The sequence below is a fragment of the Labrus mixtus genome, chromosome 2 (genome assembly GCF_963584025.1).
Source record: "Labrus mixtus chromosome 2, fLabMix1.1, whole genome shotgun sequence".
Taxonomy (NCBI): Eukaryota; Metazoa; Chordata; class Actinopteri; order Labriformes; family Labridae; genus Labrus; species Labrus mixtus.
Genome location: NC_083613.1, coordinates 11651896 through 11670127, shown reverse-complemented (window position 1 = coordinate 11670127; position 18232 = coordinate 11651896). Strand labels below are relative to the sequence as shown.

Below are 18232 nucleotides of genomic sequence, written 5' to 3'. Positions count from 1 at the left end.
ATAGAAGTGATGCTTTAGAAATACCTTGGTAACACAGGATAGACTCCGGAGTATACTTTAGATTTGCTCATAGATGCAATATAGTGCACTATGCACCATTATCTTGCATTATCCATATATATATCCACATATTATACATAAGATAGAATAAGATAGAAAAGGAAAAATATCATAAAATATTAATTGGACAGAAAGACAAGAGATTTAGGGGTGGCTGTGGCTCAGTTGGTAGAGTTGTCGCCTCTCAACCGGAAGGTCGAGGGTTCGTCTACAGCTGAGCAACATGTCTGATGTATGTCCTTGGGCAAGACACTTAACCCTGCATTGCTCCCGCTGCTTCGGTGGCGGTGTATGAATGGATTAGTGTTGTACTTACTCTCTGATGTATGTTGCTTTGGATAAAAGCGTCTGCTAAGTGAATTGTAACATTGTAACATTTTAAACAAATCATCTTTCAAACAAAATGTTAAAAAAACAGAGAAAAATAAAAGTACTCATATAGATGTTTTTGCCCCATTTACCCAGCTTATTGACCACTGGATTAAACAGTGTGAGGAACTGAACATCCCCATCAGTTCCAGCTTCAACCTGATCAACATTCTGGGTGAACAATATATCATCCGGGAGTGGAACACAGAGGGTCTGCCACGTGATACTGTGTCTATTGAGAATGGGATCTTGGTGACTGAGGGACGCCGTTGGCCTCTCATGATCGACCCACAGGATCAGGTGAATTAACAACTAACATTTAGGCAGCAATCCAAAGGGCATTTCAAGCTTTGATTCATTTCCTGAGGTAAGACATGACGTAAATAAACAACCCGGAAGTAGTGGCCGAAGCAACAGAGTCTGCTACACGACGTTATAATGAGAATATTTTCCTTTATATCAATGCTATGTGTAATCCAATGGAATGACAACATCCACAAGAGAGTGGAGAACAACATACTGACGAACAGAAAACATAATGCAGACGTTTAATTACGTGCACGGAGATCGTAGTGGTCGCGGGCAGACACTTTAGGCATTCACTGTTTTCAACGTCATTCTCTTTCTATTGGCTCGAGTTGAAATCTCAAGAGTATATGCTGCCAAGTTCAGACATCAGCTCACTCGGACTTTCTGCGGAAAAAATACTAGGGGTCTGGCCGCAGAAACTCCGGGTAAAGTCTGCGTGAATAATGCGGCTGTTTGCCCCTCCAGGTAGCCAAATCTCCTGAGTTTTTCAGGAGATTTCCGTATGTGTGAAAAGAATTTATGCCTCTGGAACCAACTCACAAGATTTCAAGACAGCCTGTCGCACAGCATCATAATAATCAAGCTGACTCAGATCTAGAGCAATATACTCTTCCTGGGCCTTACCTGTTAAGGAGCCATGTATGTGTGTGACCCCCTCTCCTTTTGGCCAATCCCGCTGCAAAGCTATCTTCTCAAACAGCTTGAAAAAGGACTCATCCTTCTCAGCATCAAACCATGGCACCAAAGACAAACACTTATCAAAGAACTGTCGTTGCTCCTGAAGTCTACGATTCGAAGCACTGTCTACCTCTTACAAATGTTTTCCAAATGGCAATAAACTGAACTGAACTTACCCTCCCTTGCTTTCTCCTCAGTGTAACAATTAACCAATATACTCTGCATGAGCTCCTCATAGGCAAATAATTCCTCTATCTGATACTCTGCCATGTTTGAAATTTACCAATAATTATAACACAGTAAGGGCGAATAGTAGAAGGTACAAATTACATCAACAATGCAGTCTAGCTGACGTCCACAAAACAAATGCCTCCGAGCTTGGATAACCAACTACTGCCATAATACCTTCAAGTTACTTACCAGCCCATACAAAGCCAAATACAAACCTACAACCAGCTAGGCGCCAGCAAACAAGCCACTGCACAGAGTTAGTATGTGCTTACAAAGCACCACGGCCAAAACACACGCCACACTACAAACATTAATACTGTTGTGTTCCTGAGCGAAACACACAAACAAATGTCAACTTACTTATCACTATAGCTACAGTTACAGCTGCCTGTACGCTTATGTTAGCCGAGTCGACCAACTACTTAACGTATACACACGCACGACTAATGGGACAGACACATCACATGAAAACAACACCTTGTAAACAACACAGGCTACACTTCACATCCTTGGGGAGCTCCAATTTCATAGCTTTCAGTCACATGACTGACGCAAAGGCCTGGAGGACAGAAAGTAGTGGCCACCATTGAACACACCCTCGCTGCAGTACAAGCCTGATCATTTTCCGTCTTTTCAAAATGACACATATTTAAATCAATCAATTTATTTATAACCAATTTTATATAATGAGAAGAAAGTGATTCTGAAGCCTGTTTTTCTGTTTTTTCTTTTTTCAGCACCAAAAAAATGTGTTTCCTTCTGAAGTGCTATATTTACAGTCTCTTTTTATTTTGCTATCATTGTTGGTTTTAAAAAAAAAAATGATTTGGTTATAACACCCATTTAAGTTTAATGACAGTTGGTGATATTGTTGGCAATGGGTAGATTTTCTGTTTTTGGGAATTATTTATTTCATGAATTAGTAAGAAAAGCACTTGCCACAGTGTACCCTTACACAGCGGGCAGTAAGGGAATGCTAAGTATTCTAACTTTGTTACATCAAGTGCTAACAGTTATTCCCTTTCTCGTATTCAAGATATATAAATAATCCAGCTCCTTATCAAATGTCCATGACCCACAGGCAAACCGATGGATCCGCTCCAGAGAGGCCAGGCATGGTCTTAAGGTGATTAAGCTGACAGACCAAAGCTTTCTCCGCACACTAGAAAATGCCATAAGAATGGGCACACCTGTACTGTTAGAGGAGGTAGGTACACAGTGAAAAAAGGTTTTGACACAAACAAGGTTTTTTAATTGGAAAATATTTTTACCCTGATCTTACTATTCAAGCTTTATTGTGTAGTCCTATTTGTGTATGTTCACATTCCTGCATTCTTGCACCATGTGTGTATAGTTAAAGGAGACTCTAGATCCAGCTCTGGAGCCCATCCTGCTGAAACAGACATTCGTAGCTGGTGGACGGACTCTGATAAGACTTGGAGATTCAGATATTGACTATGACAAAAACTTCAGGTTCTATATGACCACTAAGATGGCGAACCCACACTACTTACCAGAGGTGAGGACAGCACACGCACTTTTAAAACATTTTAATGTTTTTTTTTCATTTGCAAACAAACAGAATTAAGTCAGATCAGACACAGGTGCTGACAGGCAATGCACATAGGCAAAGCACAACATTGACAGCTATACTTGAGAGTTCTTATCAGCATTAAAACCATCCTTAAAATCACCATGGTTTTTATCAAACAAAACCATGGTTATAATCATCATCGTCAATTCAATTCAATTCAAAAAACTTTATTTGTCCCCGGGGGGCAATTCAAAGGCACACAGAGCAGTAAATTAACAACAGTGCAGGTAGACGAAACATTTTAACCTAAATATAAAGTGTCAATTTAAATACAACTTAAATCTTAACTTAAAATACAAAATATAAAAAGAGTAGATATAATTGGACAGTGATCGGACTATCAGATGTAAACAGAACTATGTGCCGTAAACGAGAAATAAATATATATATACAGAGCAAGTGTGCAAGTAGGCAAATACTAAATGATAAGTTATAAGGTGCATGGCTAATAGTGGAACAACAGAACTAATATATACAATATAACTATAAAGGTAAATACTGAAATGAATAAAGTGACCATAGTGCAATGATGATAAGAAACAACAGGAATAAAGTAACCCGAACTGTATGAATGCTGATATTATGTTATGCTGAAGTGATGTAGTGCAGAGGCTGTTAAGGTGCATGGCAAATAGAAAAGGAGGTAGATACAGCAAAGTTCACAGCTTAGAAGTCTGGTGAGAGGTGTTGGTGTCTGTTGGGAGGGGGGTTAGGAGTTGAGAAGCTGGACAGCCCTGCAACAAAGGTTGCTCTTCTCCTCTCTCCGTCGTCATCACTATCGTTGTCATCATCAAGATCATTAAGTGTGTAGTCATTCATGAAAAAGCTGGGTCTTTAAAGGGACTCAGATCAAATGGAGTTTGGTAGTTGTATATGGAGAGAAGGGGATCAAGAACTGACCCTTGAGGCAACCCTGTAGATAAATTGTGCGCTTTGGACACTTCTCCCCTCAAAGACACTCTAAAAGATCTCCCTGAGAGTTAGGACATGAACCAGCAGAGGGCAGATCCTGAGATTCCAAGTTCAGAGACAAGGATAGGAGGATTTTATGGTTAATTGTGTCAAAGGCAGCAGACAGGTCTAGCAGCTATAGAACTGTGGACTGACCCGCATCTCTAGCCAAACATAGCAATTGTCTATAAAGCCTATTTGTTGAATATCAGCCGTTATAAAAATGCATCAAATTTTAAAAACATTGCAGTATTCGTTTTCCATTTATGTAGAAGTGTAGCAGAGTCAATGAATGTTGAAGGGAATACATTAACATTTTTCATCTGTATGTGTGTTCATATGTGTATGTTTGTCTCTGCATTTCCATTTTCTATTTCAGGTATGTATCAAAGTTACAATTATTAACTTCACTGTGACCAAATCTGGCTTAGAGGACCAACTTCTTAGGTAAATAAATGCACTGTAACACAAATATGAATATACTATTGACCTACCCGTACCTTGACAATAATCTCTGGCAGTTTAGCGACTGATATTTGCTTTTGATTTATTTTATTTTCCCAACCTTTGGGAACCTCTTTAAAAACATAATCTTCCTCTAACCCCTCTTCATCTCTTTAGTGATGTAGTGCGTCTGGAGAGTCCACATCTTGAGGAACAGAGGAATGAGCTTGTGGTGTGCATAAATGCTGACCGAAACCAGCTCAAATATATTGAAGACCGCATCCTTAAGCTTCTCTTCAATTCTGAGGGAAATATACTTGACAATGAAGAGCTAGTTCAGACACTACAGGAGTCAAAGGTAAATCCAACATAATGCAAATTATATATAATACTTATTATTGTTTTGTTCCATGTTGATGGTGAATTAGACATTATCTGTCATCATCTACGGTATATGGATCATGACAACCTGTGTTTGGAATTGTCCTTATATGTTTTTTTTTCTCTGCTACATATCCTGTTTTTTATTTATTAACCTCATTTAATTATCATTCTCTACTTGTTTCAAACATTGCAGTTGACATCAGAGACTATAAAAAATCGTCTTGAGAAGGCAGAGGCCACTGAGCTAATGATCAACACTGCAAGGGAACGCTACAGACCTGTGGCCACCCGAGGCTCAGTCTTGTACTTTGTCATTGCCAGTCTTTCTGAGATTGATCCAATGTACCAATTCTCCCTTAAATACTTCAAACAGGTGATAGATTGGAACCTGATATACAGTATATTATAAACAAAAGATTATCTCCATTGTTTTCTTTTTTACTCATGTTAAATCAATATATGGAAATTGTATCTTTTGTTTATATCTTTTTTTCCTTCCTGTTTTGTCAATCATTTTCTGTCGGTTTTTCCTTCCACACTCAGCTCTTCAACTCTACCATTGAAACGTCTGAGAAGAGCAGTATATTAGAGGAGCGCCTCATAATCCTGCTGGATCAGATCCTGCTTAATTCATACATTAATGTGTCCCGTGGCCTCTTTGAACAGCACAAGCTTATCTACAGCTTTATGTTGTGTGTAGAAGTCATGAGGCAGCGTGGCGAGATCTCTGATGCTGAATGGCAGCACTTCCTGAGAGGACCTCCATCTTTTGAAAAGGTAAAAATACAAATTCTTCAAGCTGGTAATTGTCACTGACAAGATAAAGGGGGAATAACATTTTCTACTTGCATTTCAAAACAAAATGCATCTTTTTATAAATAATTTGATATGAAAGCGTTAGAGTGTGTATTCACTATATTAAAGGAGGATGTATTTTTCTGGCAAAATAAAGTGGAATTTAAGTCATGACTACTGGAAATTCTGGGAGTGATGTAAGACCGTTTGTTTGACCTGGTGAGTAATCGAGCAGCAGCATTCTGGAGTGACTGGAGACGGTTTTTGGGGCGGACGTGCTAAGTGAGGTGAAAAAAGCATTACAATAATCGATACGAGATGAGACAAAAGCGTGCAAAATCATCTCAAGTTCTGTGAAAGACACTAATGTTCTCAGCTTACTGATATTTCTTAAGTGAAAAAGCACAATTTGGAATCTAGCTTTACCAAAAAATGTAAACAGTGAAATCATCATAAAAATGCCACTATTTTAAATGTTACAATTCAGAGAAGTAAAGACAGCAAGGAGATTTCAGTAAACTATACTTTGTTAGTAGACAAATCAGTAGTTTAAACTGCTTTTTTGTAAAGTCAGATATTTATGTTTTGGTAAATCTGATATTGAAAGGCATAAAGAGGGTCTACAATTTACAATTTTCATTGTTTTTTTGACTGAACTGCAACATAAATTGGCCATTCAAGAAAGACAAAATTAGTCTCCTATCCAAGGTGGTCAGGCTTTAAAGGTCCCATATTATGCTTTTTCTGGTTTTATATGCTCTTTAGGGTGTTTTCCAAGTGTCCTGTGCATGTTTAGGCACATCTATTTGCAAAAATTCAAAGTCTGCAGAAACGCGGCTTCTCCTACGTCCTCCTGTTAGCTGTAGCATTAGCTGCATGTAACGCTCGGTTCTAGCCCCCCTCGAAAAAAAAAATTGTCAGTGCGACGTCATTGTCAGTGTGAGATCACTGATCTAAGCCCATTGGCTCGTTGTGGCAAGCCCTGCAGCTCATGTTGAAATTTCCGAGACGCGTGCTGAGCAACTGACCAATAGCGGCAGAGTGGATCGGCAGACCAATCAGAGCAGACTTGGCCCACGTGGGGTCTAACAGTGTGGGCACTTCAGAGTGTAGCTGACGGACTCAGAGCGTAGAGGGAGCAAGGAGGAGCAGTACATGAAAACAGACACTTTTTTCAAACTTTAGCTATTGTGAACGTACAAAAGTAGGTACATAGATTAACTATACAAACCCCAAAAAGGGCATAACATGGGCTCTTTAAAGGTAAGTAAATGAGTTGTGTATTTATTTACATATATTAGATCTTATTCTTTTATTATCCTATTCTTTATTGATTTATATAAAATCTTATTCTATTTTATTCTCTGGATTAGTTTTTAGTGTTGTATTATCTTGTTGTTTTATTTTATTTTATTTTTATGGATACGCTTTACATTTTTTATTTATATATTTTATTGAATTACCTTTGAGTGTTTTATTTTTTTTGGATTGTCTTCAACTGTTTTATTATGTTATTTATTTCCTCAATTTTATCATTGTTATTTATTTTCAATCTTTAGGTTTTTTTTATACATTTATTTTTTAATGCCTTTACCATAGAGACAGGACAGTGGGCAGTGTCAGACATCAGGGAGAGACATTGAGGAATTACACTCAAACCCAGGCTGCCCACCTCAAGGGCTACAGCCTCTGTACATGGGGCATGCTAACTAACCGCTAGACCACCAGCACCCCTTGAATTTTATTTTTTTAACCTTACAAGCTCATTAAGCATTCATGATAGTGTTCTCTGAGTTTGTCAGTATCTGTTTTTATCATGCTCTTAATATCCTTGTGAATGGATTGTGGGGTTGGTGGTCAAATTAATGATGTGTTTTAATGTAAAACACTTTGTGCTACAATATTATTGTATGAAAAGTGCTATACAAATAAAGTTTGATTGGTTGATTATTGACCATTATAATACTGATGATAAGCTGTTGATGATGATGATGAAAACCTGTGCATTGCCTCCCATTAGTGTCTGTCAGCACTTATGTCCAATAGGAATAGGAAAGCTGTTAGCACTTGTTAGATGTTTGCGCTTAAAACATTGTAGAATTAATCTCTTTTCTCTCTCTATCTCAATAATGTGTATGTTCCCTGTCAAACCCCAGTGGGTCAAGGGCCTGGGAAATAAAGGATAAAGGTTTTATAGCCTAAGAGGAAAATAAACTTTGAGATTTAGCTCTGGATAATTGATCAGTTCAGAGTTAAATGTAATTTATTATTCTTATTATTCTTATTATTCTTCTTCTTCTTCTTCTTCTTCTTCTTATTATTATTATTATTATTATTATTATTAATAATAATAATAATAATAATAACAATAATAATAATAATAATAATAATATTAATATTTTGAAACCACAATTCAGATCAGTTATTGCCAGCCAGGGAAATCCTTTTTACACCATGATTTAAATCACATTAGCCATTGTGATCTGTCAATGCCCCATGGTCACGTCTCTTACTTATTTCTAATCTTTTTAAATTGTATTTATACTCATAAGCTATTACCATCTTTTGTCAGTAATGTCTTGTCTGTCATGTTATCTTTCTTGTCTGTTATGTTTAATAATGTTCTCATGATAGTTTTACTGAGATCCTTCAATTCTTCTTTGCATTCGTCTCTACTGTTCTCTACCTCTTCTACAAGTTATTCTTGTTGTCATTTACTGCTGCAACACTTAAATTTACCCACTGGGGATCAATAAAGGATTATCTTATCTTACTCAGGTCTGCCTGTCAACATATTCCAATCTCCTCTTCTTCTGTAATAATTTCCTTCTTTTAATTTTCTTATCCTCCCAGGTGTATGCAGAACAGCCAGATGTGCCATGGCTAAGTGATTTTCAATGGAAGACTTGTTGTGAGCTGGAAGACACATTGCCCTGCTTCAAGGACATCTCCAAGGAAATCACCAGAGTCAATCTCCAGATAGAGCTAGGTAACCCAAAATCATTGTTATACTGAATGATTAAGCAAGAATCAGCATATTGAGTGAATAATAACAGTTTTTTATGAATACTTTAATGAAACACCTTTTAACAAAACATTTTTTCAACTGTTGAATAATTTAGTCGAACCATTCTTCTCCCTCCATAGGCACAAATCACATACAGTATACACTACTAAGTAGTGGTATTTGAACATTTTTGTGTTATTAAATCAACTCCCTTTAGGACGGTTTCAGGCATCTATTAACCCGAAGAACTGGGATGGCTATGTGTCAGATTTGCTTCCTCTTGGGGAGTCCAAAGGAGGGGAGCAAGATATCAGGGGCTACTGGAATCAGAGATTGGGGTCCTTCCAGAAGCTTGTCCTCATCAAGAGCTTCATGGAAGAGAAGGTAAGCCCTGATGAAGTCAATTAAACAATATTCTTAACATCATTTTGTTATTGCATCTGTCATTTATTAGGTCTACATTTTCAAAAGCACCTTTTACACAACCCCTGAACTTGTCTGTACATTACACAGAGAAGCTGTGTGTGAAAATACAAGCACCAGTGTCCACAGTGCTTTCAAAGCTTGAGTTGAAAGCTTTTACATCACCCCAACTTCTCTTTTTGTCTAGGTGGTGTTTGCAGCAACAGAGTTTGTGATTGTCAGCTTGGGGAAGCAGTTTGTGGAAAACCCTCCAGTTGACCTGGCGAGTCTGTACAATGATATGTCCCCCTCCACACCACTGGTTTTCATTCTTAGCACAGGCTCTGATCCAATGGGTGCCTTCCAGCGCTTTGCTAAAGATAGAGGTTATCTTGACAGGTAAAACAAAGACCAACATGACAGATAAGCTTTCTAAGAGTTGTTAACACATGATCATTCGGGTATTTTCATCTATCCTTGTCTCTCAGGGTGGATTCCATCTCATTGGGTCAAGGCCAGGGGCCAATAGCAGAGAAGTTGGTCCTTGAAGCCCTGAATAGTGGTAACTGGGTCTTTCTGCAGAACTGTCATCTGGCTGTCTCCTGGATGTTAGCCATGGAGGAGCTCATCAAGACCTTCACTGAGCTTGGTATTACCACACTACAACAGCAAAGAAACAGTGCAGTTCTCAATTGATTGATAAGGGCAGAGCCTTTTGACTCCTTAGACCCCTTTTGATATTGGGCTGCCGACACATTTAGAAGTACATTTTGTTCTACTGTTTTTCCCAGAAATAAGAATCGAATACTATATCAACCTCCAAAAATACTTTGTGCCAACTTTAAACAACTATGATTGCTTAAAGCAGGAAGGAACTTTACATTTGTGCTTTTGGCGTGTGTTTGGCGTGTGTTTGGCGTGTGTTTGGCGTGCGTGTGTGCCTGTCAATCTGTCTGTATGTGTGCGCGTGCCTGCGTGTGTATGTGTGTGTTCAGGAGGATATGATGTTTGAGGGCTTATACATTGGAACATCTGCATCTGTTTGTATTAGCCCCAGATTGGTGGTCATCTGAAAACTGTATATTTAATAAGTGAACAGAGCAGGTGAGCAAACACATCACTGGAGTGCTCCAGTGCTGATGGTTGTTGGCTCAGAGAAGTGAGAAAGGAAATCTATCACTTAATGATGAAAAGATTGATACTTGACACAGCTAAATTAATGTATTGAATAGTATACCTGGCTGCAAGGTGTTCAGTACAGAGCTGAAATCTACAAATAATAGTCTAGAGTAGGCCTTGGGAATGGAAGCATATCAGAGACATCACTTTTTGAAATTTTACAGCCACTACCAAACACAACTGAATTCATAGCATTGAAATATTTTACTTTGAAAACTATGTATTTGAATGTATTTGTTCTGAATTCACAGAATTCAAGTTTCAGAACAAAAAACAAATTCGATTTGTCAAATTCAGATTTAAAAATTCAATTTGAAAAAAATCAAATTACGGTAAACTTCTGTCAAATTCAATTGGTGAAATTCAGATCCCAAAATTTTATTTAAAAAAATTCACAAAGCAAAATCCGGGCTACCCATGACCAGATAGGCATTCGAGCCTGAATGCAATCAAAACGACTTCTGGCCTATCAGAGCACATCCTCAACCATGTCCCTTTTGCTGTTTATGTACAATCAAACTGAAATTCAGATTAAACATCCAGGAATCCAAGGAATAGCGATCGATTCTAGATCAAGTCAAACCAACATCCAGCCAATTACAATACGCTTCATTGGTCATGTGACAATTATTGGCTGGCTAACATGTAGCAGCCCATCCTACCTTAGATAACAGAGCATGCGTGATCAGACACACGTCCACTGTGTATCTTACTAGTAATATACTATGATAGTAACAGTGTTTCCCACAGAATGACGAGATACCTGGACGGTTGAGTTCGCGGGGGAATCAACAATCTTTTTTTTTTTCTCTTATCTTAGGGTATGTTTTAATATTAAGTTTGTATTTATATCAAATGTGTTTTCCCCTCTAAATCAATTTAGTTTTTGCAACAAACAACTTAAATCTTCTTAATTTATCCAAGCATGGGCATAAACACAAACTCAAGGACTACACCTCATGTTTTGAAAAGTTCCACTCGATATTCCCGTTATTTGATAGGAGTTCAGAACAGCAACAACAGCAAGCAGCTGTACATCAAGGGGTTGACATTAAGTTAAATTTGTGAGTGGACCTCTGGGCCCTCTGGGGTGGCCCTCTGGGCTACTAGTTTTCAAAGATCACTGGCCCAACCATCGTAACCGCTGGCCCAGGAACGTTACTTTTGATTTGAAAAATAACAGTCACCAATTTACTCTTGAACCATTCTGATGCAAGATTAAATTACAACTTTTATTTAATTGAGCTCTAATTATATAAAATATTTTGTATTTTTCTTATATCTATGTGCTCCTGTTTATTCACCATGCTGGTAACTGTAAGAGTCTACTTAATCTGATATTAATATGAGGCTGTGATAGAGCTGGAATCTCTCCTTCTTTCTTCTCTGTGAGAAACTCTTCATCATTAGATCTTTACTTTAGGAGCTCTCTTAAGGGCTAAGATGCTTTGTGAATAACTTTTATCTTGTCTTTAACTTGGTAATAATTGGTAATAAGGGGAAATTTAGCTCCAGCGTATTCCAGCTCCTCCAGCTGTCTGTCACTGTGGCTGAAACTTTTCTCCCTTCTGTTTTCGTCACGCCCTGCTGTCACTCTCGACTCTTTCGGTGATTTTTTTCCTTTGAATGCTGATTTTAGCTTGGCTTCTGTCGAGATCTGATGGTTTTAAAACCGTTTTACCAAACATGTTTTTTATCAGAGAAAACCTGTGTTAAGATCTGTGTGCAAGTGTACATTTCGAGAGTGCGCTCGCGGGAGGTACAGCAGTGAAGCCGTCGGCTGCCTTTCAACTTTGACACACAAACGCGCGCAGGAGTGTGCAATCAGCTGGCCCGGTCTCTGTCAATCATTCACATGGGCCAGTGGGCCAGTTATAATGTCGAGCCCATATTCTGTTTTTTATAGGATTTCAGAACAGCAACAACAGCAAGCAGCTGTACATTAACATTGTAAAAAAAAACTGTTTTGTTATGAGCAAGACACCTCCATCGAGAGGGATGTACGGACAGTGGACCTTCTGTCGACCTCTGTCTCCCTTTGATGCTGAAGTGATTCTGCTCTGTTGGTTTTGCTGCGTCTTTTCTCTCCGCAGGAGTCAAGAAGGATTTTGTTTTTGTCAAACAGTAGTTTTGTTATATTGCATGGAGCTGTGAGGTCCTCACGCGCGCCTGCACGTTCTCGTGCGCTCTCTCTCCCCCCCAGCTGTCTCTCTAGATGGTATTAGCCAAAATTAGCATATTTGACTTGGACAGGCTTGATGACTTTTTTTCCATACCTTCATGATAGTTTGGTTTGCTTCCTTTGTAGTGTATCTAGAGGGATCAGTAATACATTAAATGTGATGGCTCAGATTATCTGGTAATGTCTGGGTGTCACGGATCAAATTTTAGACCTCACAGACAGATTGCAAAACCGTCAAAGCAGTCCAGCTAAGTTTAAACATGTTTTGATGTGAAGGATTTGCATGATTGCAAAAGTCATATCTGAGGGGGACCATAATTACCAATGTGATGTGCCATAAAGAGAAGGAGAGGAGTAAAAGCCATTTCCATGCAATTATAAGCCTATTAGCTCTTGAGGCATTCGGTAGCATGCAAGGCTTACTCCACCGCTGAACCACAGCTGCCAGATGTCATAATATTCTCAGCTAACATGGATAGACTACCTGAAAAATCCTCGACCTTCTGATTGAGAGACGACAACTCTACCAACTGAGCCACAGCTGCCCCACCTAAAATACTCCAATGTGCACACAACTTGACTTGATTCATTTCAAAGGACACAAATGACAAAATGTACGTTTTGTTGTTGATAGTTTTTTACCCATTAATTCTTATCTGGGAAAACTCCTTAAAGAGGACATATTATACCCTTTTCACCTTTTAAAACAGTCTCCTGTGGAGATACCAGGGGAGGGGAGTTTTTTTTTTTTTTTTACCAGAGTCCCACTTGTGATGTCACAAGGAGAGCACATTTGAAACGAAGCACTTTTTTCTATGTTGTAAGACTTATTCAGACCGCAAACAATGTACTGGATGGGTTTATTTCACATTTTGTGGGTCGGTAGACACTCAAGTTACCCAAATATATGTTCAAAAACACTGTCAAAGTTGATTTTTCATAATGTGTCCCCTTTCAATCAATGTTTTCTTGCACTTTTTGCTTTTGTGGAGGCTTTGAGTAATGTACCTTTTTGTTCTTCTGTAGACACATCAATCCATGAGGATTTTCGTTTGTTTCTTAGTTCCATGCCCACGAAAGTATTTCCAGTAACAGTGCTCCAAAACTCTGTAAAGGTAAGGACATGTGCACATAGACACATATATAACATATATATATATATATATATATATATATATATAAGTATATGAGTAAGACTAATTGCAAGTCTGATATAGCTTTTCAAAGCCTAAAATGCCCTGAGTGAATGCACTCATTGAATGTGCTGATATTTTTGGTCAATGGTGAACTGAAAGAATCAATTTGCAACTTATGAAGGAGAATGTGAGCATAGCTTACTCTGGAGACATTGAATAGCCACTCACAACCTGAGGTACTGAGAGTTGCTGAACGCTGTGTACAGAAGTCTAACTTACTCGGCATTCAGGATGCATCTGACATGACTTGCATCCAGTAAGTTTTTCCATGTAAATCTGTTCCATCTGTTTTATCTGTGGTGAGATCATAAATAGACATGGACGAAGCCTGAGTGACGTCAACCACTGGTTACTGAAGGAGGCTTTTGGAGTCCGTCTACACGGCCGCCATGCTGGAAATGCTGTCTCTATCTTACTTTCAGTCAACCTAACAACAGTCATAATGCCTGAGCTCAAGCGGATCTTAAAGGGCCTTTCAGATAGGACTCGGTGGTCCCTGAGAGCCGCTGTCAAGCCCGTTTCCAAACTTTTTTTGAGGAGTTTATTTCTATAGACCTTAAATTCATTATCCAGCTTCTAAGGTTAGCAGTACAACATATCTTAAGGAAGAATTCACAAGTTTCCATGTGAGAGAATTGCTGTAGTGCTGCGGGTAATGACTGTAGTAAATGGTAATTGGACTTGAGCTTATTTACAGTAGAGCTTTCCTTGTCTTCTGTTCTGACTACTCAAAGGGCTTTTGCACCGCAGGTCACACCTACTTATTAACGACCTATCACACACTGAGGGCAGAGACTGACCATCACAAGCAACTAATGCCATTCATACACATTCATATGCCGCCAATGAAGCAGCCGGAGCAACTAGGGGTTCAATGTCTTGCCTAAGGACACATTGGGCATGTGGTTGCAGGAGGTGGGGGGGATTGAACCCCCCACATTCCGATGGAGAGTTGTCCAACTCAACCGCCAGTGGTAGAGTTGGTCGACTGCCGCCTCATAGGCCACCTCATAAGGGTAACTGTACATGAAGTGAATTGGCAGCTGATAATGCTCTGATAAATATTTCAAATGACAATAAGACCACTAATAGAGCTGAGATAAACCACTTTTAAAACTGATGTTAAAAAATGTATCATTTTAACTGACTGCCTTAATGTAAAGTAGGACCATGGCTACAGGGCTATCCAATGATTTTAGTAGCCAGAGCCAAACTCATTATATTGTCTCACTATCAGTCATCATGCCATGTGTGCCTCTGTGTTGTTGCTGCTGCCAGGTGACTAATGAGCCCCCTAAAGGCCTGCGTGCCAATATGAGACGTGCCTTCACTGAGATCTCCAGCAGTTTCTTTGAAGACCACATCCTGGGAAGCCAGTGGAGGAAGATTGTCTTTGGAATCTGCTTTTTTCATGCAATCATCCAGGTTAAATATTGTGGTTTAAAGCCTCAAATAAGACTAGTCATTACTGCTTTGATGCCTAAACATGCTTGCCCTCTTGCTTTCTTTGTGCTTTTTTTTGTGTTTGCCTTGCTTGCAGGGCCATGTGACTGTTATTCTATGCATATTTTATGTACGTATATTTGACTTGCATGTGTCCAAGGAGCGGAAAAAGTTTGGTCCTCTGGGCTGGAACATCGGCTATGAGTTTACTGACAGTGACAGGGAGTGTGCTTTGCTAAACCTCAACCTCTACTGTAAAGACGCCACCATCCCTTGGGACGCTCTCATCTTCATAACAGGTAGGGAAGTCTACACACAAATAAGTGCATAAGTGTTTATGCTTGCATGAAGGTTTATCTAAATTCTTATACTTGTAAATGCAGGACTTCATACCTGGGTATAGAATACATGACCACAAGGTCAAAAACAGTTGATAATGTTAACCAACTTACTGACCATTCCTCAACAAAAACCTAAAAATCATTAAATCATGTCTCTAACATAACCAGGAGGAAAATCATATAGGACAATCATATACAATAGAAAAGGCTTCTCCTCAATACACCAAGCAGAACTGATGTAAGCAGAGTAAAGACCTATTTGCATGGGATAAGTATTACTCGAGGAACTCTGGTAATTTTGGAATGACCCCACAAAGTCAGTGTCGGTGTATTCACACTGGATAATCAAAAAATGAAATTTACTCAAGTTTTCTGACATTGAAACCATTAATGTGCTGCATGACATCCTCCCTGTAGTGAACGTCCTGTTTTGCAGGCAACAATGCCTTAATGTACACATACTATGAATTATTCCTTACCAAATGCTTGCCACACACCATGTCATTGTGTCAATTACTCTTGGACATCGGTTTCTACTGATTGATTTTAGTTTGTGCTTTCAGCAAATGGGTCCCCATACTGTGTAAGGAGATGTGAATTTGCACCCAAAGTGCTGTCAAAACCTTTTTTACAATGTCCAAAGCAGCCTCCATTATATCTGATTGGAAAAAGTGGCAGGAAAAGCCACAAGACCTTCTTTAAAGAATTAGCACCCACATTTTTTTCAAAAGTTTTTATAAACAAACTAAAGACTTTTAACTTTGACTGTAGCAAAATTTTTCACACACACAATACACCAAGAGTTAACAATGCCTTATCCCCATAAGCCACCACTAAAAAGCTTTAAGAAATGAACCGACTCATTGCACTCACTTCACTAATGAACCAGGTAAATTTGATGCAGGATGCCAAACTCTAATTTTCAGAACACAACTAGTCTGTGAACGCACACAACTTCCTCAGGACTGACTTGCCGGGCAAGAGGCACATTTAAAGGCTGCATAAATGGCCGAAATTTCGAAATGCCTATTCCTGCCGGGGAACACAGTCCCCACCCAGAGTTCGTCCCGGAAATAAGAAAGGCAAAATAAAAAATGAGTGCCCGAAAAGATGGCATGAAACAACCAAGCTGGACACTCCCCTAACTAAACTGAGGAAGCTTTTACACTAAAGAATAGACAGAAGCCCCCAAATTGTTACGTTCCCCGAGATAGGTAGGGAATGAGGAGTAACAATAAAATAAAACCCAGGGAAAAGAAGGAGGCCTAAATATAAGCAAAGTTTAAAAGTTTTTATTAACAATCCAAAGAAAATTCAACAAATTTCAACAAAAAACAAGACAAACAAAATAGAAGCCAATCTAATAAAAAAAAGAGTCAAAACAAACAAACAAAATACAATGGGCCTCATTCACTAATATATGCGTAGAAATGTTCTTACTCCTCGCATAAAATAAGTGCATATGCAAAATCACCGTCAGATTCATGACACAAGCATACAAGCCAATTTTGTTCTCACCACCTTGCGTATATTAGTGAATCAGAATCATTCTAAATTGACAGGCAGGTGCCCGCAACCTGCAATCAGAATACTACCACGCCTCCATCTCTCAATAAGGACATCCGATGGTTGTATCAGGATGAGAGCAGTGAGGTCGAGACAATTAGAAGTTAGAAGAAGAAAGGGCCCCAAAGGGCAAAAAAGAGCGGTGTGTTTGGGGGCTTAGATGCCGTTCCATGGAATTACATAGTTGCAGCAATTCGGTACATGCATTGGCAGTCGGAATCAGCTGATAAGCCCTTCGTCACACATGTTTTGACTGTCTGATGTGCTCTCTTCTGAAGGCACGGGCTGCAATTTCTTTCAAGAAGGCTGAATCTTTACACTTCCTAGGACGTAAATCACAATAATTTACTGTATGTTCCCTGCATGTCCTTAAATAGGCTCCAATTAATCAGCTGGTTTTGGTAACAGATGCAATATGTCATGGCCAATATTAGTGGGAGTGGTCAACGAATAAGTGAAAGTCAAAACTGTTACATTTCAATATGTACAAAGTCATATTCTTGATAATAAATTCTTAAATTTAAGATTAAAGATTTTAGATTAAAGAAGAATAATAAGGATGAAAAGGCATACATTTAATGGTTATTTAATACATTTAGTCAATGCAATAGTAAATTCACGGTTTTAATTCTTGTCTATGAAATATATATATTTATATATTTTTACTGATTGTATTTTGTGTTTTGAGAAAGCTGGTCAATCATTTGTGCGTACGCATGGTCTGAGGAAGTTCTATTTTTGTTCACAGAGTAAGAATACATTCAAGTAAACATATTGATGAATCTCAGATTTGTGCGGCAAACGTTAGTACGAACGAAGAAAAGATTTGTGTGTTTGTGAATGAGGCCCAATGAGAGCAGTAAGGCATCAGTCAAAAACAGCTGGGCCTCATTCACAAACACACTCCTTCCACAGAAGGAGTTCACTGAAGTTTGCTCGACGTCAATACACAAACAGGCCTACACAAATAGACCTTCCCCACAATTATTACAAATTACCAGAGGCCTCCGGTAATACTAATCTCTTGTGAATAGGGCTCAAACTGCCATCTGTTGGTCTTCATTTAGGTAATTGCCATCAGCCGATAACCGGCGACCACCT

General features: G+C 38.8%; 1 protein-coding gene across 1 annotated transcript in view; it reads left to right on the top strand.

Annotated features, from left to right (window-relative positions):
- dnah6 (dynein, axonemal, heavy chain 6) overlaps window positions 1-18232 on the top strand; it is a 72196-nt gene that overhangs the window by 44484 nt on the left and 9480 nt on the right. The window contains exons 59-72 of the mRNA XM_061026665.1: window positions 526-729; window positions 2729-2854; window positions 3002-3166; window positions 4572-4639; window positions 4814-4994; window positions 5214-5393; window positions 5564-5797; window positions 8669-8804; window positions 9040-9206; window positions 9433-9623; window positions 9713-9873; window positions 13612-13700; window positions 15060-15206; window positions 15385-15523. Coding sequence (XP_060882648.1) covers window positions 526-729; window positions 2729-2854; window positions 3002-3166; window positions 4572-4639; window positions 4814-4994; window positions 5214-5393; window positions 5564-5797; window positions 8669-8804; window positions 9040-9206; window positions 9433-9623; window positions 9713-9873; window positions 13612-13700; window positions 15060-15206; window positions 15385-15523 — 2188 coding nt within the window. The remainder of the gene's footprint in view (window positions 1-525; window positions 730-2728; window positions 2855-3001; window positions 3167-4571; window positions 4640-4813; window positions 4995-5213; window positions 5394-5563; window positions 5798-8668; window positions 8805-9039; window positions 9207-9432; window positions 9624-9712; window positions 9874-13611; window positions 13701-15059; window positions 15207-15384; window positions 15524-18232) is intronic.